Raw genomic sequence first — 25,626 nt, 5'->3', positions numbered from 1 at the left:
TCCTCACAACTTCTGGCTGCAAAAACCAGCAGGGATTGAGTTGTTGGAAGAAACTGCTAGAGCCCCAAGCAGTTCCTCTTAAAGAACCCACACACGGACTCACCTACTCAGATTCACTCACTCTGAGCTCCCACACTGGGCTAGCAGCCTGAAAGGCACCAGTGGCATACTGGGAGAAACTGAAGTGTCATGGCATCAGGCAAGCAGAGGCCATTGTCCCTTTTCTAAACCCTCCCCCCACAAAGCTGGCAAGCTGATGTCCTATCTGAAACTCCCATCAACCTGGCTAACACTGTTTGACCCTCCTTAGAGATCCCCAGAGACTCTGCCCCACCCAATTTACGGGCCCACCCAAGCTGCTTTTCCATATCAATGGCTGGTCTTGGCTTATGCTTCACGACTTCCTAAATGCTCTCAAACAAGCAACAGCTGGCCTCAGTAATCCCCAGGCCTGGCACTAGCAGCAGCTAGCCTAGATTCACAGCTTGGTTTTGTCTGAGAACCCCCAAACCCAGCACAGGTAGCAGCCATCTCAGATTGCTGTATAGCTCAGGCAAAGTGGCCCCAGGCAAAAACAGGTGGGGGCTGACCTTGGCCTGCACCACCTGGGAAACCCCAGGGCCAGCACACCCAACAGACAGCTACAGACCACATCAGAGCACCACCAGCCTGCTGCTGCACAACTGATCCTCCACATAGGATGGGGGTTTGTGGCCAATGGTCAGAGCCAATCCCTGTAGCTGACTGGCCTGGGTAAAATCCCTTGTGTTGATGTGCTAACTGCAACCAAGGCTCAACTACAAGAGGAGGGTGTACTCAGCCCACACAAAGGGCACACCTTGAGTACCCACCTTGGGTGATAGGGGAGGCTGTGCCACTGGACCCTACAGGTCACCTACTACATTAGGCTGTGCTACCAAGACACAGAGTCACAACAGCTCTACCTGATACATAGAAACAAGCACAGGGTGGCTCCCAAAACAAGGAGACGTGGCCCAAATGAAAGAACAGATCAAAACTCCAGAAAGAGAGCTAAATGAAATGGAGATAAGCAATCTATCAGATGCAGAGTTCAAAACACTGGTTATAAAGATGCTCGAGGAACTTTGTGAGGACCTGAGCAGCATTAAAAAGATCACGTCAGAAAGGAAGAATACACTAATTGAAATAATGAACAATTTATAGGGAAACAACAGTAGAGTGAATGAAGCTGATAATCAAATAAATGATTGGAACATAAGGAAGCAAAAACAACCAATCAGAACAATAAGAAGAAAGAATCTCCTCCCCCCAAAAAATGAAGATAGCATAAGTAGACTCTGGGACAACTTCAGAGGTCCAACAGTTGCATCATAGGGGTGCCAGAAGGAGAAGGAGAAGAATAAGAGATTGGAAATCTATTGGAAAAAAATAATAATGAAAGAAAACTTACCTAATTTGGCAAAGGAAATAGACATGCAAGTCCAGGAAACACAAAGGGTCCCAAACAAGATGGATGCAAAGAGGTTCACTCTAAGACACATCATAATTAAAACACTAGAGGTTAAAGATAAAGAGATAATCTTAAAAGCAGCAATAGAAAAGCAGTTAGATACCTACAGGGGAATTCCCATAAGACTGGCAGCTGATTTCTCAAAAGAAACTTAGCAGGCTAGAAGGGATCAGCTAGAAATATTCCAAGTCATGAAAAGCAGGGACCTATAGCCAAGATTGCTCTACCCAGCAGAGCTATCATTTAGAATGGAAGGGCAGATAAAGAGCTTCCCAGACAAGAAAAATCTAAAGGAGTTCATCATCACCAAACTATTTTTATATGAATTGTTAAAGGGGCTTTAAGAAAATGAAAAAGATCAAAACTGGGAGCATTAAAATGACCAAAAAAGTACATATCTATCAACAACTGAATCTGAAAAGCAAACAAGCACAGGGACAGAATCATGGATACAGAGAGCATTTTGATGGTTGCCAGATGGTAGGGGCTGTAGGGGAATGGGTGAGGAAGTGAGGGGATTAAGAAATACAAATAGGTGGTTACAGAATAGCCATGGGGATGTAAAGTACAGTATAGGAAAGGGAGTAGCCAAAGAACTTATATGCATGACCCATGGACATGAACAATGGTGGGGTATTAACTGAGGCAGTGCGAGGGGGGGGTGTTGGTTGGGGGGGCCAGGAGGGAAAATCAGGACAACTGTATTAGCATAATCAATAAAATATAATTAAATAAGAATAAATAACTATTTTAAAAGGACTAGTTATTAAGTAATAAGCATTTGAAATAATACCTTGTTAAGTCAGCATTGAACAGACACTTATGAGCAGCTACTGTATGTGCTGGGTATTGGGGAGATAGATATACCTAACAGATGAGAGAAGTAAATGTTAAACTACTTTACAGAACGATAAAGACAATAGTGAATATGACTACAAGGGATATATTCTTGGTCAAAAAGTAGCTTTTTTAAAAGTGTGTAGGTATTAAAAGTATTTTGGGATGGAGTGGAATTATGTAATAAAATAAGCAGCTGCCATCACAGTTTCTGTGCTGACGGCAAACACTGTCGTTTTCTGTTCCCACAGGCGATTTCTCAACAAGACCTGGTCCACATGGCTATTCAGATTGCCTGTGGGATGAGCTATCTGGCCCGAAGGGAGGTCATCCACAAAGACCTGGCTGCCAGGAACTGTGTGTAGGTGCCATGGGCTTCTCACTGTCATTTGATGTGTCATGTTCCTTAGATTTGGGGTTCTTTCCAGAAGTCACAGTGGAAATTATGTTGCATTTGAGAGTGATCATGACCCAAATTTTTTAAATACTCTGATTGCATTTGATATTCATGTCTTTACTTTTCAGCATTGATGATACTCTTCAAGTTAAGATCACAGACAACGCCCTCTCCAGAGACTTGTTCCCCATGGACTATCACTGTCTGGGGGACAATGAAAACAGGCCGGTCCGGTGGATGGCTCTGGAAAGTCTGGTGAATAATGAGTTCTCCAGCGCTAGTGATGTGGTGAGTGCTCGAACCCCTGGATGTCAGCAAAATGTAAATGAGGCTTTTGGTTTAAAATATTTCCTTTTTTCGTTTACATCTAGTAAGTTTTCCCTGAAATTTTTCATTGAGAAAGCAAATATAGTTAGCTCCCAGTCAGCCAGTTGATGGCGAGAAGCTGTGAGCCAAACCATGGCCCGTCACTGTGTGCACCATGAGGCAGGTAGATACCGGCACCCTAGTATTGATGGTAGCAATATTGAGGCTCTAGGGTTTGAATATTTTTCTTTTCTTATTGTAGTCTCAGATGACCAAGTGGTTCCCAGATCATAAAGATTTATTGTTTTCTTTTTTAAAATGATCTCTTCGAAGTATTATGGCCTGTGTAGCTTGTAATTCCTCAGATGTCACTGTCTTCCCCTTTGTCAGTTTCTGGGTGGCTCTGCCCATTTCAGCAGATCAAATAGTGACATTCTTTATACTAAGTGATGTATAGTTTCTTAAGTCACAGATACTTGTGAGTGTTTTGCAGACATTTTTTATTGTTTTTAAATTCTGTCACTTTGTGGTCTGACTTGAAAGATTAATTTATTTTCCTGTCTCTTGCTTGCTGCACTTTGTTATTGTAGTTAACATTCAGAGATTAGGTTAAACTGCTGATAAGGTAGATATAAGGGCAAGGAGCCATGGGAACATATTCTTGGTCAAAAAGTAGCTTTTTATAACACGCACTGTATAGGTATAAAGGAGTATTTTGGGATGGAGTGGGATTGTGGGGTAAAATAAGCAGCTGCCGTCATAATTTTTGTGCTAACTACAAGCACTGAATGATCACCACTCAGTGATATATGTTAGTGTTACATGTAAAATCTTAATAGAATAATTTGCTTCAAAGTTAGAACTGTAAAAAATTGCTTATTATATCATTATATATTTTGTCTTGAAATATTTATAGTATTGAGTAATCCTTTTACTTCTAAGTGTGTGTGCTTTAAGGATTACCCTTTAATATACTCTTTCCCTCAGGACATTAGTGTCCTGTGGCTGCTGTAACAAATTGCACAGTCTTGGTTTACAGCAGCAGAGATTTATTTTCTCAGAGCTGAGTTCAAGAAGCCAAATATTTGAAGTTAAGATGCAGGCAGGGCTATGCTTCCTCCAGAGGCTGTAAGAGGCAAACCTTCCTCACCTCTTTCAGCTTCTGGAGGCCGTTGGCGTTTCCTGGCTTGTGGCTGCCCCTCTCCCTGCTCCATATGCACTTCACCTTCTCCTCCTTGTGTGTCTCTCAAAACTCCCTCTGCCTCTCTTATAATGATACATGTGATTGTATTCAGGACCTACCTTCATAATCCAATGTAAGCTTCTATCCTCAAGGCCCTTAACTTAATCTCTTCTTTAACCATACAAGGTAATCCTTACTAGTTTCAGGGATTCAGATGTTGACATATCTTTGGGGCCAACATTCAACTTACTATACTCAGTAATTGAACTTAAGATTTCCATAATCATTATGGAAAGCTTATATTTTTGTTTAAAATCCTTGAAATGAGAATGATTTGGTAAGGAAGAAACCTTCTATTATTAATTAAAATCTAGTTACATTTTTTTCTTTTTCAGAAGCTAGGTTCGCTATTTGATACATATTGTGCCTTTATTACATACCAAGTGTCCTGATAAAATGTGTTCACTTGATGTGGGTGAACAATTTATTTGCATTATTTTTTTCCATTAAGGTCTTTTATTGTCCATGTCTTCAAAATACTTAGTTTTAACTTAATTTAAAATCAACCATTCTCTGAAAAAAACCCTCATCTGACAACTTGTCGGATGGGCAGAGTAAATATGAGTGATGGAGAAGGGATGCTTTGCTTCATGTGCAGCTGCAGGAGTCAACAGGGTAGAAACTTGCTTCACGTTGCCGTGGCCTTTCCCAGTCAGAGGCAAGGGGTGTGTGTGAGGATAGCTGGGGAAACACACCCAGACTCGTGGATCCTGAACCCTGAGGGCTCAGCTTGTATAGCAGTGGGGAGCCAGGCCTAGTCTGTTTTTTCAGAGTTTTCATAATAGAATAAAATTTTTCTAACGGTAATGTCAGGAAGTTAAAATTTCAAGTAAGACAGTACAAATATGCAAAGCAACACACAGTTTTAATGGTTACCTAAAGAAAACCTGGAATTTTCTTTGTGGGGGGGGGGTGCTTTTTTGTTTTTTATTTTTCTCATAATATAAAAAGGGAAAGCAGAGTTTGGTTTTAGGCCAGCACACAGCTGCTGTATTGAATGTTAGTAAGAACGAATTGTGCTGTTTGATAAGGTGCTTGTGTTTTAAGGTTGCCAGATCTTTATTCTGAAGTTATGAATTGTAGCTGGAATTCTTCACCTGTTTCTATATTAAGCAAAGCTGTTTTTATGGGGGAGGAAGTAGATTTAACTTTGGTTTTAGAACAGTTTTAAAAAACAGTATCAGTTGAGTTAGAGCTATATGGTTTTCAAATTTACCCCTTTAGTAGAAAAGCCTACTTCTAAACATTTTTTTCAGCTCAGAACTGATTACAAAATATTACTATTATTGATTGAATTTATTGGGATGATATTTGTTCACAAAACCATACAGGTTTCAAATGTACAACTCAATAAAATACTTCTGAACATTTTTGAACATAGAGAAGTAAAAAATTTTCCTTAGTGTTTTTTTAAAAATCTCATTCCACAGTTGATTTAAAAGATTAATTCACTCATCTCTTTGGGATGTTAATAAATTTTTTCAGTGGTTGATTTAAAGTATTTATGATTTTGTTCCTCATTGAAATACAGTATAGTTGCCTTAGTAGATGTTAGTTGGCAGTTGAGTTAAACCCAAAACTAGTCTAATGGGCAGGAACTGGAAGATATTTCTTAGATGACAGTGTTTAAGTATGTCATATAACCACAAGAGTCTGGGGTTGTTTACTGTTCTCTTATACAAAAGAGTATTGATAGCTAATATTTCAGAGGGCTGTGCATGATGGCCAGTAGCACTGTTTGCTTGCACAGTGGAAGCCCTCAAAATATTTGTTGCTTCATTTAATACACTTCTTCCTTTTTTAAAAAATATTTTATTTATTTATTTTTAGAGCGGGGTGGGGGGGGAGGGAGGGAGACAGAGAGAGACATCAATGTGTGGTTGCCTCTCACATGCCCCCTACTGGGAACCTGGCCTGCAACCTAGGCATGTTTTTTATATATTTAGGTTTAGATTTAGATCAAATATTTGAAAGGAATCCAGAATGAAAGTTAAATGAGATGATACACTTTGAATCAATGAGACTATACTTAATGACACATCTCTAAGCAACGAGACCTATATCTCTTCAGCTAGGTACTCTGCCTATGTTAGCTGGTAAAGTCCATGTTGAGGATACATGATTTAGTTAAGTAAATATTTCAAAGTTATATTTAAAGTGGTTATTTTCTCATTATTATATTTTATACATTTGTAACAGTTCACAAACTTTACATAAGAATCTGCCTTCTGTCAGAATGTAGTCATACCAAATACCTTGTTGCTCCGTCATCATTTGACAGCTTTATTTTAAAAAATCATGAACTTAATGGTAAGCAAATTAACAGGCAAATTACTTTAAAATCATACTTATTTTTAGCATGTTTTGGCCTAAACTTACTTGAAATATCTGTGTGACCCAGATTCTTCGGAGTGTGATGGTGAGACTACCCATTGATTGACATTTGTCAGAGTTTAACTCCTGAAATGTTTGGGTTTTTCTCCTGTAGATTCTCATCAGTTCATTTCCTTTAAAACTGTGTGTGTGTGTGTGTGTGTGTGTGTGTGTGTGTGTGTGTATCCCCTCTCAAATATGTTTTGCCTTGTGTAATTGATATTTAAGGGAATAGGAATACTGTTCTGTTTCCTTGTGACGGTGGGGTGGTTTTTAGTGTAAAAATCCTGCTTTTCATTTTTGATGGGATTGAATATTTTTTTAATTCCTGTATTAAAGTACAAATGTTAAAGATTGCTTTTTTTACATTTGTATTGAAAATGTGAAACAACAACAACAAAAAGAAACAGAAACAAACTCACAGAGAACAAAACTGATGGTTCCCAGAAGGGAAGGGATGGGGGTGGAAAAGGTTAAGGGAATTAAGAAGTACAGACTTCCAGTTATAAATGTTTTGGGAGATATAATGTACAGGAGAGGGAATATAATCAATAATACTATAATAACTATGGTGACAGATGGTTACTAGACTTACTGTGGTGATCACTTCATAAGGTATATAAATGTTGCATCACTATGTTGTACATCTGAAACTAATATAACTGTAGTGCATTAATTATAATTAAAATATACTTTAAAATAATTCAGAAAAGAAAAATGTGCATGCATAATCATTACCCTCTGTTCCCACTTTTTTTTATGGATAGAGTTAGGAGTTGAGAAGCTACACTTAATATCCACTTTTGGGCTGAAAAAACTTCATGCAGAATCACATGCAAAACAATTAATATAACCTCATTCCCACCAGTCTCCACACATGTAAAATATATATTTTACGTGTAAATGTAACAGCTAACCAATTATATTACTTCCTTGGAGGAGACATTTTCTTTGTCCTTTAAAAGACCCTTAACATTTTTGTATTTGTTTATAGTTACAAGTTTTACATGATTTGTCTGGAAATATATTGTTTTCCATCTTAAAAATAATACATCATATCTCTGGGTTGTGTTTTCACAATTTTTAATGGAAAGTTTCAATATTTCAATATGTCAAGATTCTTACAATGTTAATATCAGCTTTTAACTGTTCAGCTTAGGAAATATGCACAACTAGGTTTGACTACTTATAAATCTCTTTCTAATATTTTAAGGTATGACGTCATCATGGACATTCTTAAGAATTTCTGGATATTGTTTTTATTCTGTTTTTATCAGATGTGAATACCACCATAGATTTCTTTGTGACTTTCTTTTCCTTTATTTGAAAGTAATTTTTTGATTTATATCTTCTTTGAATTATTTAGCTAATTATAGTATCTAACATAATTCTGTTAAGAGACTGCCTTATATTAAGAGGCTAAATTATCAAGAATACAAAAGTAAGAGTTTCTTTCTTGTTGGTTTTCTTGTCTTTATGTTATTATATTGTGTTTAAAAAGCATTTTCTTGAGAAAAACAAGTTGAGGAAATTATTTTAATGCTAATCTTATCAGTGTGGTTTATGGCCACGAAGAGATCCTTTAAAGTATTTGAACAGTTTTTACGGTGCTGAACAAATTAAAATGTGTTTTTGTACCTTTATGTGATTTTTTTGGTAAACATTAGACCTTACCTAGAGGCAGGGAAATCTGTAAAGTTATCCAGATGGTATATATATACAGCAGAGTGCTTCTCATTACTTGTGGTTGCCCAGTCCCATGGAAAGTCATTGCCACATCCTGAGCTGAGAAACTTGCATTCATAACATACCCATGAAGAGTGGTTTTCTGAACTACTCCAGTATCAAAGACAAAACTATAGTTTTCGGAGAATGCTTATTATTTTTAAAAGTATAGGAAACTTTATATTATTTCTTCATTATTATTTTTAGAATAACACTTAGAAGCCCAATATTTATTTATTTGTTTCCATTATGGTCGCACATTTTACACATTGACAATCTTAAGACTTACTATTTAAATATTAAATTTGCGTTAGGAGGAATTGCTATAAAGACATTAAGAAGCCCTGGCTGGCGTAGCTCAGTAGATTGAGCACGGGCTGCGAACCAAAGTGTCGCAGGTTTGATTCCCAGTCAGGGTACATGCCTGGGTTGCAGGCCATGGCCCCCAGCAACCGCACATTGATGTTTCTCTCTCTTTCTATGAGAAACTGATGTTTCTCCCTCCCTTCCCTTTCTAAAAATAAATAAATAAATAAAATCTTAAAAAAAAAAGACGTTAAGAAAAAGCTAAAGAGGTGACAGCATCATTCAGGCACTAGGAAATAAAGATTTAAAGTTTAATATTAATAATATATTGTTTGGCTTTATTTAATAATATTATTTTAATACTCCTAATATTTTCTGAGAATGAGGAATAAATGGGTTTAGTTCAGGAACAGTTCATACATTTTCAGAGGTTGCTATTTTCTTTGACTGAGTAGTTGCCCTTGATGTATTTCCTGTGTTTGCCTCTCCCTAAATAGATATTTTCCTTAAGAGATCTTGTTAAATAACATTCCTGCCCTGCCCTTTATATTAATGTTCTCTTCAAATAGGCCCAGTGTTCTGGTAGATCAATGTCTGAGCATCTTGTACAGTGAAGGAAGGTGTCATAAATAGCAGAAATGTATGATGGCCTTCAGGCATTCAATATTGGCTCTTCTGTCTTCTTAATCACAGATCCTAGGACAAATTTATAGTATAAGTAGTCTCTTTTCAGTCATATGTGACACTGTATGCCTAAAGATAGCTGATTTTTGATGTGAAGTTAGTAACACGTGCAAAATTTGATGCCTGATGCAATCAATACATTTCATATACAGTCAGTGTACATCTGGGTACATTTGTTCAGCTGGAATAAAAAAAAATATGTACCACAGTAACAAATCTGAAGGAATATTAAGATTTTTAGGTAACAGTTAACAATGAAGAATTATTAAAAAGGACCTGACCCCTTTAAGGAGGGTTACTTGTATAAATTTACTAGATCTTAAAATTTAAGTAATAAAACATTTTTAAAGTAACATTATCCTATAGATGTATATTTCAGTTATAGTTATTGAAAAAGCCTAGAAAATATGTGTCTGAAAAATTTAAATTCACAGAATAAAATCTTTAAAAATTTTGGATATTTAGGGAGGGGAATATGTTAATACAGCCTGCACCTTGTACACAGTGGAGTGTCAGTTTTAAACACTTGTGAATATTTATTAATGTTGGTAAGTTGAGTAAACTTAATCTTCCACTGCTAAGAATGTTTCTTCATGATATTTTGATCTTTAAAGGAGCTCTTAAAGTGAGTTAGGAAAGAAGGAGCCAACCTTGTTCCCTTGTTTTTCGGAGCCTCTGTTCCTTACTTCATTGTCCTGTTTTTAGCTTCATATTTTCCACCGTACATTTCCTTAGATTCTGCATTTCAGTCAACCTGGAGTTCCTGCTGGGTCCAAATGTACTAGGTACCTTTATGACCTTTGATTCTGTCTTAGGATTCCCCAGAGAATTTTGTACCTGCCCAATACCATCTATCATATGCTGTCTTATATATTTATGGACAAGTCATTCTTCCCAGGTGGGCAATGGGAACTCTGCCTTACTTATTTTCCCTTAGCAGATGTTCCATAGTTACAGAATTGCAGTTGACGTACATATGTATGCCTTTTGCATCATTTATTTTAAGAACATTCACAGCCCGGAGTGCTGATCTTATCCTTGGAGAGCTATGTACTTGACTGTGTAAAAGAACCCTAAGTGGCCTCACACTGTCCTCGTATTTCCACACTGGATCCTCACATTTCTTGTCTCACTCCCACAGACCTCACATCAGAGATCCCATCTGTTTTCATGACCGCAGGTGTTATTTGAATAGATGACTTACTTCACCTTTGTGGTCTAAGGTCCTCCCCCCTTTAACTATTAGATATATTGCATAGATGTCTACTCTGCCTTTTAACCTATGTCCCATATTTCTGAAAACTTTAATCTTTGATTTGTACTTTTATTTGTTCTGCTTTTGCAGTAAACCCCAAGTCACTGTGAAGATGCAACATGATTGAGGACAGCAGGTAGACTATCTGGTTTGGGGAAAGCATGATTAATTTGACATGGGGCATTGAGGTCAAGATACTGATGTGTAGAATGAGGCCCCGGATTCTGGAAAGGCATACAAGCAGGATATTAGAAAATGGACATCAACTTCCTAAAAGTGGTGATTGAATGAACAAGAGCATTTGATCTCAGAGTATAGAGAGAAGGAAGCCAAAGGGGTAGGATATGTTTCTTTCTTTCTTTTTTTTTTTTAGATTTTTATTTATTTCTTTTCAGAGAGGGAAAGGGAGGGCTAAAGAGGGAGAGAAACATCAGTTGGTTGCCTCTTGCATGCCCTCAGCCAGGGATCCAGCCTGCAGCCCAGGCATGTGCCCTGATAGGGAATTGAACCAGTGGCCTTTAGATTCATAGGCCTGCATTTAATCCACTGAGCCACACCAATCAGAGCAAAAATATTTTTTAGTGAGAAAAGAAATAAAATGGAAAGATTCAAAGAGAATCCAAAGAATGCTGTGTCATAGAAACCAAGGAAGAAAATAGTTTTGAGGAGAATCTAGTCTATGAACATATGTACAGCCCCAACTGATGTAGCTCAGTGGATTGAGTGCTAGCCTGCAAACCAAAGGCTCGCTGGTTCAATTCCCAGTCAGAGCACATGCCTGGGTTGCCGGCCAGGTCCCCAGTAGTGGGTGTGTGAGAGGTAACCACACACTGATATTTCTCTCCCTGTCTTTCACCTTGCCTTCCCCTCTCTCTAAAAATAAATAAATAAAAATATTTTTTAAAAAATATGTGCATTGGTCAGAAAGAATAGGAAATCATTGGGGGAGGTGGGGGAACAAGCAGGTTTAGGAAGTCATTATAGATAGGTGTGATTGTTGTGGAAGGTGAGAGAGTGGTGGCAATAAAGTACACTTTGAAGTTCAGTTATGAAGAGAAATGAAAGGATCACAGCTTGATGGGATGGCAGGGTCAAAAGAGGCTCTATTTTGTTATTTTGTAATTTTAGTATATTGTTTGTTTGTTTTTTTAGGCCAGGGAAGCAATGGGGAGAAAGAGATTGGGTGTGTGGTTATTGGAGGGGAGGTCCAAGAGATGACAGGCGTATGTGCCCTTGAGTCCAGATAAAGGTTTATACTCTTAGCACAGGAGGTGTACCTCTCTCCCAAGATGGGAGTAAAGCAAGAGATAGGAGAGAGAAGATACAGGAAATTCTTGAAGAAGGATCTCTCACTGAGCTGTCAGAGAGCTTCAGTTTGCTGAATATATGTGTAATTGGGGTCCCCAAAGACATGGAATGGAGGACAGGGGGTGGACAGAAAGAACAGTGAAGAAATAGCTACTGAAGTGTTTCCAAATTTGGTAAAAACTGTAAACGCACATATCTAAGAACTCAACAAACCTCAAACACAGAAATCCTGAAGAAACTAACCCATAGCCACATTATAATCAAATTACTCAAAAGTAGTGTAAAGAGAAAAATCTTAGTCCTGGCTGGCGTAGCTCAGTGGATGGAGTGCGGGCTGGGAACCAAAGTGTCCCAGGTTCGATTCCCAGCCAGGGTACATGCCTGGGTTGCAGGCCATAACCCCCAGCAACCGCACATTGATGTTTCTCTCTCTCTCTATCTCTCTCCCTTCCCTCTCTAAAAATAAATAAATAAAATCTTTAAAAAAAGAGAGAAAATCTTAAAAGCAGCCTGAAAAAAAATAAAACAAAACATGTTAATGTATTTAACAGAGGAACCAAGGAAAGAATGGCAGCAGATTTCTCTTTTCTCTTCTCTTACATATTAAAAGCAACATCTTTTAATATGTAAGAGGCCCCGGCCAGGTAGCTCAGTTGGTTGCGGGTTCCACCTCCAGTCAAGTCACATACAAGAAACAACTCATGAATGTATAAATAAGTACAACAAATTGATGTTTCTCTCTTTCTCTCTCCCCTTTTCTCTCTCTCTAGTAATAAATAAAGCAAGCCCTGGTTCGTGTGGCTCAGTGGATTGAGTGCCAGCCTGTGAACCAAAGGGTCGCTGGTTTAATTCCCTGTCAGGGCATGTGCCTGAGTTGTGGGCCAGGTCCCCAGTAGGGAGTGCATGAGAGGCAACTGCACATCGATGTTTCTCTTCCTCTCTTTCTCCTACCCTTACCCCTCTAAAAAATAAATAAATAAGTAAGTAAATAAATAAATAAAATCCTTTCAAAAATAAATTAATTTTAAAAAGTAATAATAAGGTACCATAAGGAAAAAAAAAAAACTATGGATATAGAATTCTATGCCCAGGAAAAATGTCTTTCAAAAATGAAAGAGAAATAGTGACTTTGTCAGAAATACAGTAGCTACAAGAATTCATCACCAGCAGTCCCACACTACAAGAACTGTTAGAGGAAACCCTTTGGGAACCAATGATACCACACAGAAACATGGATCTTCACAAAGGGACAAAGGGCACCAGAAATGTTAACTGTAAGGGCAGTACATAAGATTTTTTTTCCTTATTATTTAATTCTCTTTAAAAGATAATTGAGAACATTTCAATGCCCCTCTCGCAGTAACTGATCAAACAGAAAATCAGCAAGTTGAATGACAGCATCAACCCACCTCATGTAATTAACAATTACAGAACACCCCATCCCAACAACAGCAGAATCCATATTCTTTTCAAGTGTGCATGGGATGTTTACTAAGCTAGACCACATTCTGGGCCATAAAACAAGTCAATACATTTAGAAGGATTTAATTCATACAAAATAGGGTTTTGTGAACGTAATGTAATTAATTTAAAAATTGAAAATAAAAATCTAGAAAATCCCAAATATTTAGAAACTAGACACTTCCAGATAATGAAATGCAGGTGTCAAAGAAGAAAGCCAAAGGGAAATTATGAAGTATTTAGAATTGAAGTAAATACATTTCAAAAATTTTGGGATGCTGCTGCTTAAAGGGGGACATAGATATTATTATATATCAATATTAGAAAAGGGGAAGAGTCTCAAATTAGTGACCTTAGTTTTCATCTTAAGAAATGATAAAAAGAGTAAATTAAACCCCAAGTGAGTAGATGAAGGGAAATAATACAGAGTAGAAGTCAGTGAAGTGTGAAATAGAAAAACAATAGAGAAGATCAGTGAAACCTATGCTTAACTCTTTGAGTATATCACTAATGATAAACCTCTTGCCAGACTAATCACACAAAAAAATAAGTTGCAAAACTAACAATATAATGAATGGGAGGTAATATCATTTACAGATTCTCGTGGGTATTAAGTAGCAAAATATTATGAACAACTGTTTCTCTGTGAATTTGGACATTTAGCTGAAATGGACAGAATCTTTGGAAGATAAGCTCACTCAAGGAGTAGATGATCAGAATAGCTATATATAGATATCTATCTATCTATCTATCTATATATATATAAAATTGAACTTTTAAAAGCTAAAAGCCTGTCCTAAAAGAAAACTCTAGGTCCATAGTGAATTCTAGGGCACTGCTGAGTACCTCCAAACATTTCAGGAAGAAATAATACAAACTCGACACAATTTTCAGAAAATTGAGGAAAGAATACTTTTGAATTCATTTTATAAGGTCAACATTACCTGAAACAACATCAGAGAAGGATCAGCTCATTAGTCCTCATGATCATAGATTCAAAAATTTAACCTAAAGTTTAGCAAGTGGAATTCAAAAATATATTTAAAAAATAATTATATGACCACATAAGCTTTATCCCAAGGATACAAGTTTTACCACTTGCAAGGCAAACAAGGCAATTTACTGTGTTATCATACTAAAAAAGAAACAAACAGCCCTGGCTGGTGTGGCTCAGTGGATTGAGTGCCAGCCCGTGAACCAAAGGGTCTCTAGTTTGATTCCTGGTCAGGGCATATGATTAAGTTGCAGGCCAGGTCCCCAGTAGGGGGCATGCGAGAGGCAACCACACATTGGTGTCTCTCTCCCTCTCTTTCTCCCTCCCATCGCTTCTCTCTAAAAATAAGTAAATAAAATCTTAAAAAAACAAAACGAAACATATCGTCTTAATAGATACAGAAAAGTATTGGAAGAAAACTAAAAATTCATTACTAATAAAAGTTCCTAGCAGTCTAGGAATGGAAGACAACTTCCTCATCTGATAAAGGGCATCTGCTAAACCCAAAACCTACAGCTAACATCATACTTAATGCTGAAAGACAGGCCTCTCTTTACCTAGTACTTCCTGGTGGAAACCTAATATGGTACATTCACTTTGGAAAATAGTTTGGCAATTTTTTTTAATCTTTATGGGTGCTTTATTCATCAAGTTTCTGAATGAAGATCTGAGAAGATGGCAGGTTTGTTTCCTAACAGACCATCTTAAATTCCATTTTAAGCCGACCCTTTTTATAAGGAGGAGAAGAAAAGTGTAGGTGAGAGGTTTGGAATTCAGGGGAAAAGTTAATCAGATAAAAGCTGCAGCATTCTCTCATCTCTGTTCTGGGCATCTCACCCTGGAGTACAATGCCTGATTCCATCTTGATGGCTTGCAGTCCTCCTGAGGCACAAAGGTGGAACTGCCTATGGTCTCCTGGAATTCTATGTGGGTTATACCTTTTGTTCCTAAAACAATAGCTTTTTACATACATTGATTACTAAGCTTATTAGCTAATACCTGAAACTAAAATTGTTCCAACATTTGAGTCCCTTATTACTCCCCCACTGTTTAAATCATCTTATTTCTGTGAGATCAGTTTCATATCAAAATACTTGTTTTGCTGTTGAGTATGTATCTTAGCATTAGACCCTCTGGTAGGGGGCTTAGTTGCATTCATTTAGTTGCAGATCCACATAAGGGGGCACATTGCATGCAACAACAAGCTGTGATAAAGCACAAGATGGTTTTTAGCACAGTTGACAAAAGTTGCACACTCTCCAGCTGAGGCTATGTTAGTGACTTCCCTGTCCTTCAGAGTTACCATAGGTCCCCAATTATAAACATCAGAGTAGGTTATTTTCTTGTTTGCTTCAAGTATAATTCTGAAGGCTTTCCAGGGAGGTACAAATGTCTATAAGACATGTACTGAACATATGTTCAACATAAATTTCACCTGCAAGACAAAATTCAGAGATGTTAGAACATTTTTGCCAAATATACCCAAATATTTTCATCTCATTTGAAAGGAACAAGTTCTTTATAACATGGGATTAAACAAAAAGTAATTAAAGACTGTAAGTCATTGTTTTTGAAAGATGACTTTCAGGTCTTGAGGTTTGGCAGTCCATTGTTCTTCTGGTTCTTTCCTTCTTTTCTTTTTCTTTCTTTCTTTCTTTCTTTCTTTCTTTCTTTCTTTCTTTCTTTCTTTCTTTCTTTCTTTCTTTCTTTCTCTCTCTCTCTCCCTTTCTTTCTTTCTTCTTTCTTTCTTTCTTTCTTTCTTTCTTTCTTTCTTTCTTTCTTTCTTTCTTTCTTTCTGTATATCTTATTGATGATGCTATTACAGTTGTCTCATTTTTTTCTCCCCTTTATCCCCCTCTACCTGGTACCCCCATTCCCTCCAGCACTCCCCTCCCCTTAGTTCATGTCCATGGGTAGTCCATGTAAGTTCTTTGGCTTCTCCATTTCCTATACTATTCTTAACTTCCCCCTGTCTGTTTTGTGCCTGCCAATTATGCTTCTTCTTTCCTGTACCTTTTCTCCCATTCTCCCCTCTCCCCCTCCCTTTTTCACTTTGATAGCCTTCACTTCTTCCTTTATTTTACAGCATACGCAATCAGTTCTGCGAGCATCCTGATTACCAGTGTTTTGAACTCTGCATCTGATAGACTGGCTATCTCCTATTCACTTAGTTCTTCTTCTGGAGTTTTGGTCTGTCCTTTCATTTGGGTCAGATTTCTTTGACTTGGCATACCTGTTACATTGTAAGGGGCAAAGCCTTAGGCATACACCAGGGCAGGGCAACCCACTTTGCTGTGTTGTGGTGCTGTATATGGGGGAGGGGTCAGAGAGGGAACAATGCCACTTGCTTGGCTCTTGCCCCACTTTCACTCACTTTCCCTGCTTCCCACAAGCAAGTTGCACCCTTCCAGGTGCTGCCCTGGTGCTGATTCCCAGGTAGGTGGGCTTGTGTATATTCCAGGACCCTGTGGGCCCCTCCAGTGGACTCTCCTGTCAAACTGGCAGTTTGTCCCACCACTGCAACCCCCACAGGTGTTTATAGCCAGAGGTTTTGAGGCTTTAGTTTCCCCATACTGGAACCCCGGATTGCTCTGTCTGTCTTGCTTCCCACTTGTTCCTCCTGGTTTATCCGAAGGTGAATGTGGGACTGCCTACTCCGCCAGCTGCCTGGCTGTGCATCTCCGCTCCTCCTCCCGGTCTGGATGAATTTGGCTTCCTTAACTCCTTGGTTGTTGGATTCCCACACATATGTTTGATTTTCTGGCAGTTCTGGTTGCTTTTTGTGTTTAAAATGGTTGTTATCGCCTTCTGGTTGTGAGAAGAAGGAAGTGAAGCTGATCTACGTACTCCTCCATCTTGACCAGAAGCAGTTTGGCAATTTTTTAAAAAGTTAAACATATACACTCATCTTACTGGTAGGTAAATGAAAACATACGTCCTTACCAATACTTGTAGCAAATATTCATAGCAGCTTTATTTTAAGTAGCTGAACCTAGAAATACTCAGATGTCCGTCAGCAGGTAAATGGGGAAACAAATTGCTGTATTCATACAACGGACAGGGAAGAGCTGTTGAAACATTATACGTATACCATGGATAAATTTCAGAATTGTTATTCTGAGTGAAAGAAGCTAGGCAAAAAAAAATAGCATACAGTTTAAATGATTCCATTTATATATAATTCTAGAAGGTACAAACTGATCTGTAATGACAGAAAGCAGGCAGTTACTCGGAGTGGTAGGGGTGGAAGGAAAGGATTAGAGCAGGAAGAATTTTTTGGAGGTGATGGGGATGTTTATTGATTTTGACAGTGGTTTCAGGGTGTATACATATCAGAACTTACCACATCAAGCACTTCATGTGCAGGTCATTGTGTGCCAGCCATACTACAATACAAATAAAAACTGTCTTTGCTTTCTGACCACCTCTGCTAACGTATCTAAGACCAGTTCCTTGCTGAATCTTAAGACACAGCTAGGACTCTTGTTAAAAATACTGTCTTCCAGGCTTCGGAACTTTTAGGATAGGACTGGGGAGGGAATCTGTACTTTAAACAAACACCCCAGATGATTCCTCTCATCAATCAAGCTCAGAACGCACTTGGCCAGATTGAATTATTTGCACTTTGGTGATCTGAACCCATTTCCATGAGAAAGGGATGTTAGGTATTTAATATTAGCAGTAATTATGCTTTTACTGTGGATAGATGAAATAATTGAAAATTGGACAAAAATTTCTTCTCATCCTGTATAGTATACTAAGGTCAGCCTTGCATTATAAGTTCTGAAGTAACAGAGTGGAAATCTCTTAATACTCCCAACATTAGTTAATATTACATTATAGAATAAAAAAGAATTTTATTTACACAGTTTTTGACAAGACACACCAGAATATATTAGTGAAAAAGTGCCTTATATAGTATATATTAAGAAGCTATAAAATAACACAAGTTGGGAGAAGAAGAATAAGATGATAAAGTTTGTTATTCTTTAAATGTTCTTTAGGTAGACAGTCTTACTCAACTCAAGGGGTTCCTGGTTTTTGCAAGGTAGTTTTATTTACTTGCAGCAAGTAAAGAAGATGGGATTCATATCCAAGACTATGCCTCTCTGCAGGGAGGCTTAGCCATTGCTTATATACACTATGTGGTCAATTACGTGTTGATTTATCCTTTGTAATTGGCTATTCTTATCTGGTTGAGTTTCTGTCAGCTCATCCTGTTTATAGCTCCATCTGCTGCATTTTAATATTTAGGAAGAATAGCACTTAGTAAGAATGACCCAGACCTTGAGACCCTTCTATTTAATAGTAGCAGCAGCCTTTTATAAAACTCTGGAAAAAACAACTTGACCTTCTTATCACTCCCTTTCCAATGACGTCAAACAAAAGGAAATCATAGAATAAGTCCGTCTAAATGGTTCAGTTATCAGAAGACTTGAGAGAGCAAGTTCTCCACAAATCATCCGTGTGAAATTGGTCTTGATTTTTTTTTAAAGGGTTGGTGAGCCAACATGTAATTAATCACTTGTTGGCTTTTAAGGAAATGAAACTGCAATGTGCTCTGTGGTTTTATTTGGTGTTTATTAGCACTGCAGTCTTTAATGGAGAACCTTAGGTGAATGGTTAGCGACAATAATGTGGACAGAACAATGTGAAGGAAGTCGTTTTTTAAAGTCAGCTTATGCTCATTGTACTGTTACATGGGGTACCTTTGTACACTTCAGCCCTCAGAAACCACCTGCATGCCTGTAAAAGCCCCTTCCAGTCCTAAGTTGTTGGAATGTCCCTCCCTTGTGAGTGGATGGAGTTCTTCCCCTTACAAAGTGGCAGTGTCCATTTGTTACCACTTCCCAGCATTTCTTCCTCCACAGGCTGGTTTGGATGGATTACTCCTTTCCCACAGCTGCTGCCACAATCAGTGAGTACAAACAGACCCATCTCATTTCCTGAAGAAGGGATGGGAACCTCCTTCCAGCCAGTTGCACTTCTTGGGGCTCTGTTCTGTGTAGTGTACTACCTTCCCTAAGGAAACCGGACACTATTCAAAGAATTAAGCATTACATGTACTGTTCACTGTCAGTACTGAAAGTTCATGGAAAGTAAGGTATTCAGGTAGACAAATACCTGTATGTAAGCACACAGCATCCTTTAACTTTTATTAATTGGCATCACTTTTCCATTTTTAAGTGGAATAGAAGGTTCCCCTTAAAACAGTAAGTTTAAGGGAAATTCCAGTGGCTCTGAGCCTGTGGAGATTTAAAATCTACACATCCATCTCCATCTGTTCCCTTCAGCCCCCTCCTCCCCTCCACCAAAAGCTTTGTTCCTCCCTAATAGTTACTGTTAATGAAAAAGATACTAAGTTCCAAAAGGCTGAACTCTTTGGTTTTGGTATTTAGGGTAATGCTGGCTTCAGAATGGGTTGTGAAGTGTTCCCACCTTCCCAAACAGTTCCTGGAGGGTCATGTTGTGGATTGAATTATATGCTCCACCTCCACAAACTCCACAAAATAGTTTGAAGTCCTAACCCTCAGAATCTCAGAATGTGATCTTATTTGGAAATAGGGTCATTGCCGATAAAATGTTAAAATGAAGTCATATTCATCTAGGGTGGACTTTAATCCAGTATGACTAGTGTTCTTATAAGAGACATGGACATGACATTTGAGGGGAGAGTGTCATGTGGAAACAGAGGCAGAGACTGACATGTTGCAGCTACAAAACAAGTAACGTCAAGGATCACCAGCAAGCCACTGGCAGCTAGGAATGGGCAAGGAAGGGCACTCCCACAAGCATCAGAGGGGGCATAGCCCTGCAGACCCCTCGATCTTGGACTTCTAGCCTGAAGAACTGTGAGAAAGTAAACTCTGTTGGTTAAGGCACCCAGTTTGTGGTAGCTTGTTGTGGCAGCCCTAGGAAACTAATACAGATTGGTATTATTTTTTCCTTTCAAGTTTGATAGAATTCACCCAGTGAGACTGTTTGGATGCAGAGTTTTTTATGGAAAGATTATTAAATTATGAACTCAATTTCTTTAATAGATGTAGGGCTATAAAGATTTTGTTTGTTCTTGTGTTTGTTTTGGTAATTTGTGCATTTCAGGGAATTGGTTATTAAATTTATTAACATAAAGCTGAGTTGTTCATAATATTTTTTGATGTCTGTAGGATTTGTAATGACATTTTCTCTTTCATTCCTGATCATTGGAAATTTGCATCTTAATTTTTTTGATCAGTCTACCTTAATGGTTCTCAACTGGGAGCAATTTACCCCTCACCTCAAACCACCCCTCCCTTGCCCAGGGACATTTGACAATATCTGGAGGCATTTTCAGTTATCACAAGTTGGGGCATCTAGTGGGTAGAGACCAGGGACGCTGCTGAACAGGCTGCAATGCACAAAGCCCCTCCCAACAAAGGATTATCTGTCTCGCAATATCACTGTGGCTGAGGTTAGGAAGTGTGCTCTAGGGTTTCCAATATAGACCTTCTACTTTCAAATAATGTTATGCCCCTTCATATTTAATATAAGCAGCTTACAATATAATATTTCCACATACCCCCTTTCATTCTTAGTGCTATTGTGGGCATACATTGTGCTTCTCCCTGTATTAGAAACCCCACAATACATTGTTGCTGTTTTTGCTTTAAATGATCTAGGACATTTTTACATGAGGAAAAAATACCTAGTTGTTACTCATACATTTTCAGAACTCTTCATTCTTTGTGTAGGTCCAAATTTCCACCTGGTGCCTTTTCTTCCCATGTGAGGAATTGCTCTCTTGTGTCTTGCAGTATAGGTCTGCTAGCAACGTTCTCTCAGCTTTGGTTTGTCTGAAAACTGTATTTTGCTTTCATTGAAGTATTTTTTGGTTTGGTATAGTATTCTCCATTAGCAGTTTTTAAAATATTCTATAAGATATCATTCCATTTTCTTTGTTTATATAGGTTATAAAAAATAAAACTATCGTTCATTAATATAAGACTTTTTAAAAAATCTGTATATTTTAGGGAGTATTTCAGGATTATGTTGTTATTGAAAAATAGTAACAAAAGTTAATATACCCTGCTTAGATTTTATAAACAGACTTGTTTTTGCCTTGGGTTTTTTTCTATTTCTTTTTTTCTATTTTTTTCTCCTTACTCCCTCAAAAATTTGGCGGGGCAAGTTACTTCTCTGAACTGCAGTTTCCTCACCTGTCAAATCAGGCAGTCAGTGATTCAGCTTTGTTGTGAAAGTGAAGTGAGACAGAGGATGCAGAATGCCTAGACCTTGAAAGGACCATAAACGTGTGGTGCACGGGCAGCCTCCTTTCTGACCTCAGGCTTCACATGTGGCAGCAGCCCTGTGTCGACACGTGGCCTGCCCTCCACACACTCTCCGGGATCCGGGGTAGCCAGGGAGGACCAGGCATGAGCACTGTTGCTCATGGTTTCTGTTCCTGCCAAGAGTTCACATGTTGTTTTTAAATAAATCCAATCTTTTACTCAAGCAAGGTTGGAAGATATTTTCTGAGGATACTTCAGCTGTTAAATTATTTGAATATGGTAAAATTCCATGATATCTTACATTTTACATAATTTACATACTTCACTTGTTCAGGATGCTCTTCGTTCCAATTAGGGTAAAATTATATTCATTTTCCATTTCTCTACTGTGCATATGAGCTACAGTATTTAAGTAACAAACTTTCATATTAGGAAAATCAATAATAGTGGGGGCCCAAAGTCAACAGTAAAAACAGTAATAATCAACAGTAAAAACAGTTCTTTCCAATGGATCTAATTATCTTAGAATACACATTAATAGTATTCTCATTAAAAGATGCATTCATTAAAATGCTTTCTTCTCGTTCTGGCTAGGTGGCTCAGTTGGTTGGAGCATCATCCCCATACACCAAAAGGTCACAGGTTCAGTTCTTAGTCAGGACACATACCTAGGTTGCAGGTTCAATCCCCAGCTGCAGAGTGTATGGGAGGCAACCAATTGATGTTTCTCTCTCCCTCTTTTCCTCTCTCTCTAAAATCAATGAACATATCCTCAGGTGAGGAGTAAATAATAATAATAATAATAAAGTAAAATGCTTTGTCTCTCCCAGCAAGATAAACTAACTGGGGATTGTTGACTTTTCGTAGATAATATTTTGTGTTCCCTAAGATTGGTTGATCTGCTATTTTTGGTCCATACCTGGTCATGGGCACCCACACTCTGACATTTGTTTTAAATATGCCTTCCTGTGTTGCTGCTTTCCTCCTCAGTGGGCCTTCGGCGTGACGCTGTGGGAGCTCATGACGCTGGGCCAGACGCCCTATGTGGACATCGACCCCTTTGAGATGGCCGCGTACCTGAAAGATGGTTATCGAATAGCCCAGCCTATCAACTGTCCTGATGAGCTGTAAGTTTTTCCAAACTTGAAGACCTGGTTTGCATCCTTTACCAATGTTGGGATAAAAAGAAAAGAGCAGGTGTCCAGAGACTTCCCTTTTGAAACTAATGATTTTTTTGGACTTGAATTAAACTCTCCTAGAGAACCACAAAGTCAGTCAGACTCGTTCACTCTTTACTGCATTTGGCATGAGGACTTTTTGTATCTCAGATTTATAGTGCTTAATCCACAGGTGTCAAACACAAGGCCTGAGGGCCAAATCCAGCCCTCCACCTTTTTTTACCCGGCCGGGCACCTTGTTTCTACCCGGCAGCAGCACCAAGCTCTCTCTTAACTGTTAAGGAGTAGTTACATTTATACAGTCTTAAAATTACATCCAGCCTTTTGAAGGCAACTGCAAGGCTGATGTGGCCCCCGATGAAAATGAGTTTGATACCCCTGGTAATCTAACCCAAGAGACTAATGTATAGTGAGAATGTTGTAGATGAATGTTATGTGGGTTATTCTGTGTACAGTGAGGGCTGACTTTTATTTATAGAGCCTTAAGAACATACTTAGTTATATAAAGCCTTTCTCGTGTCATCTTGCCATGCCAGTTGGTGTCAGTTGATACACAAGGAAGATGTTTTGGGCTAGCACGTGAGATAGTTCCTGTTCCCTGCTTTCACGACACAGCCAGTCTTCCCACCTAATGGGATTGAGGTGGGCAGGACGCTGGTCAGGGCGACTGAGTGCACGGGTGAGTGTGGCCTCAGTTCTGGAATCCCTGAAGGTCCGTACACCGTAAAAAGGTGACAGCTTTTCTTCTGCACTGATTTTACTGTGGATCCAAGGTTCTTAGAGCTTAGACAAAGCTTTTTCTTCCTCCAAGTTCCTTCTCCGAGAACTTAAATACAGGATAACAGAAGTATTTACATGAAATCTCTGTATTTGCTGATATATATATTTTTTTCTCTCTTTTTTGTTGCTGTTTAAGTGCAGTTGTCACTGTTTTCCTCCCCACAACTCCCCCCTCAGCTGTCCCCACCTCCCACCTTTGATTGTACCCCCCTTTGGCTTTGTCCATTTCCCCCCTGTATTTGCTGATATATTTTGATGTGCTCTCATGAAGAATCGAAATCCACGTGTAAAATCCAGATAACTCATTTTAGCTCTTTTCATTTTAGATCTGGCAGCAGATAGTGATATTGATTGATTTTTAATATGGCATCCTCTTCCACACCCACATGTAGACAGAAAACATAACTGGTGTCAAATTGACTAAAGTCAATTTGTTCAGAGTACTATAAAAAGTTCAGAGTACTATATTGTTACTAGCCAAATGTCCTGTTCTTGTCACTCTGCAGATTTGCTGTGATGGCTTGCTGCTGGGCCTTAGATCCAGAGGAGAGGCCCAAGTTCCAGCAGCTGGTCCAGTGTCTCACCGAGTTCCACGCGGCCCTGGGGGCCTATGTTTGACTCTCCTCTCGCAGTCCCACAGCGTCCAGGCGGAAGGTGCCTGTCAGGGCTCACTGGGAGCCGGTCTTGGATGCTTCATCCGCCACGCCACACCATGCCATGCCACGCCAGCAAAAGCACATTTGTCTTCCAGAACACCGTGCCTTAGGAATGCTTTAGAATCTGAACTTTTTAAGACAGACTTAATAATGTGGAATATTTTCTAGATATCACTTTTATTAGGTTGAACTGAAAAGGTTTTTGTAAATTTTTTGGCCAAAAAATTTTAAAACATAGTAACTTTGGACTAGGGGTACATTCTTACAAAATAAATAAACAGTTTTTAAAATTGTTTAAACACTTGGAATAGCTATCTTAGTGCCGATTGCTTTTTATTTTTTGTCTTCATCAAGGTAATGTAGGTTATTCACCTTTAACGTTTTTAAAATATTTATCACTAGTGTTGGGAATGGTCGTCGGTCTTTGAGATGCCATCCTTTTTCTTAAGAAAAGAAAAACAGCATAAAAAGTTGTCCGGTTTGCATTCTACAGGAAAAGGCAATATTGGAGAAAGAAAACCTAAAAGCTAGAATGGAAAAAAAGAAATTAAAAAATACTTAATAGAAACAAATGACCCTTTTGTGGAATATTGTTTATTTTTTAATTTTTTAATGAAAAGTTCTGCTTTTTCATTTTTGAGGAAGTAGGAGTTGAGTTCATTGAAACATCTTGAATTTGGCAGAAATTAGCTTTTCCATGAATCAGAAGTGGGCTTGGGTGCAGGTCAGTAGTAAAGAATGGTGATTTATTTATTTTTATTCTCTGGGAAAGGTGATGATACAACCTCAGAAAGTGCAGTCATGTTTCTAAGGTTAAGTATCCCTTTTAACGCACCTACATAGTGCTGTGCGCAGAGGGGGGGCTTGAGCTGCTGTGGGTTAAAAAATGTGAACTGGCAAGTTTTGTGCTTATCTTCAAGGCTGGCTTAAGTATAAGATTGTCTTTTAAAACACTTGAACAATTAAAGGATTTGTTTTATATTACGGCAGCATTGAAAAGATCGTTCCTGATCAGTGATTGGTTGTGTCTGGTGAGTCTTTGAATGTGCAACAGATAGATACCATGTTTGGTTTCACAGGTGTTTCACTCAGGCCCGCAGTCCTTAATGCAGTCATAGCCAACTCTGCTCAGCCTCCAGGTTCTAATAAACAGTTGGATTATGATTACAAAGAAGTATCACAGCACTGAAACTTTTCTCCAGAACCATTGAATTAGGGGTGTGTGTGTGTAGCGGTGCTTGGCTGTATTGACAGTGGGCCTAAGGCAAAGTCGAATGGGCCTCCTCGATAGCTAGGCCTGAGGGCGCCTCGCTCTGCTCCCATCCTCATAAATGTATAAGGGAGAGTGCGTAGCAGCTGGAGG

At 38.5% G+C, this 25,626-nt stretch overlaps 1 protein-coding gene across 2 annotated transcripts in view; it reads left to right on the top strand.

The window, feature by feature from the left end:
- The window catches only part of RYK (receptor like tyrosine kinase), a 91,932-nt gene extending 66,687 nt beyond the window's left edge, over positions 1 to 25,245 (top strand). For both annotated transcript variants that reach the window (XM_028518328.2, XM_036030673.1), the window contains exons 12-15: positions 2,581 to 2,690; positions 2,855 to 3,014; positions 22,640 to 22,776; positions 24,114 to 25,245. In XM_028518328.2, coding sequence (XP_028374129.2) covers positions 2,581 to 2,690; positions 2,855 to 3,014; positions 22,640 to 22,776; positions 24,114 to 24,225 — 519 coding nt within the window. In that variant the 3' untranslated portion in view covers positions 24,226 to 25,245. The remainder of the gene's footprint in view (positions 1 to 2,580; positions 2,691 to 2,854; positions 3,015 to 22,639; positions 22,777 to 24,113) is intronic.
- Positions 25,246 to 25,626: the final 381 nt, after the last annotated feature.

This window comes from Phyllostomus discolor, chromosome 7 (assembly GCF_004126475.2).
Source record: "Phyllostomus discolor isolate MPI-MPIP mPhyDis1 chromosome 7, mPhyDis1.pri.v3, whole genome shotgun sequence".
Taxonomy (NCBI): Eukaryota; Metazoa; Chordata; class Mammalia; order Chiroptera; family Phyllostomidae; genus Phyllostomus; species Phyllostomus discolor.
The sequence above is the reverse complement of the archived record's forward strand: the minus strand, read 5'-3'. Positions and strand labels throughout refer to the sequence as shown.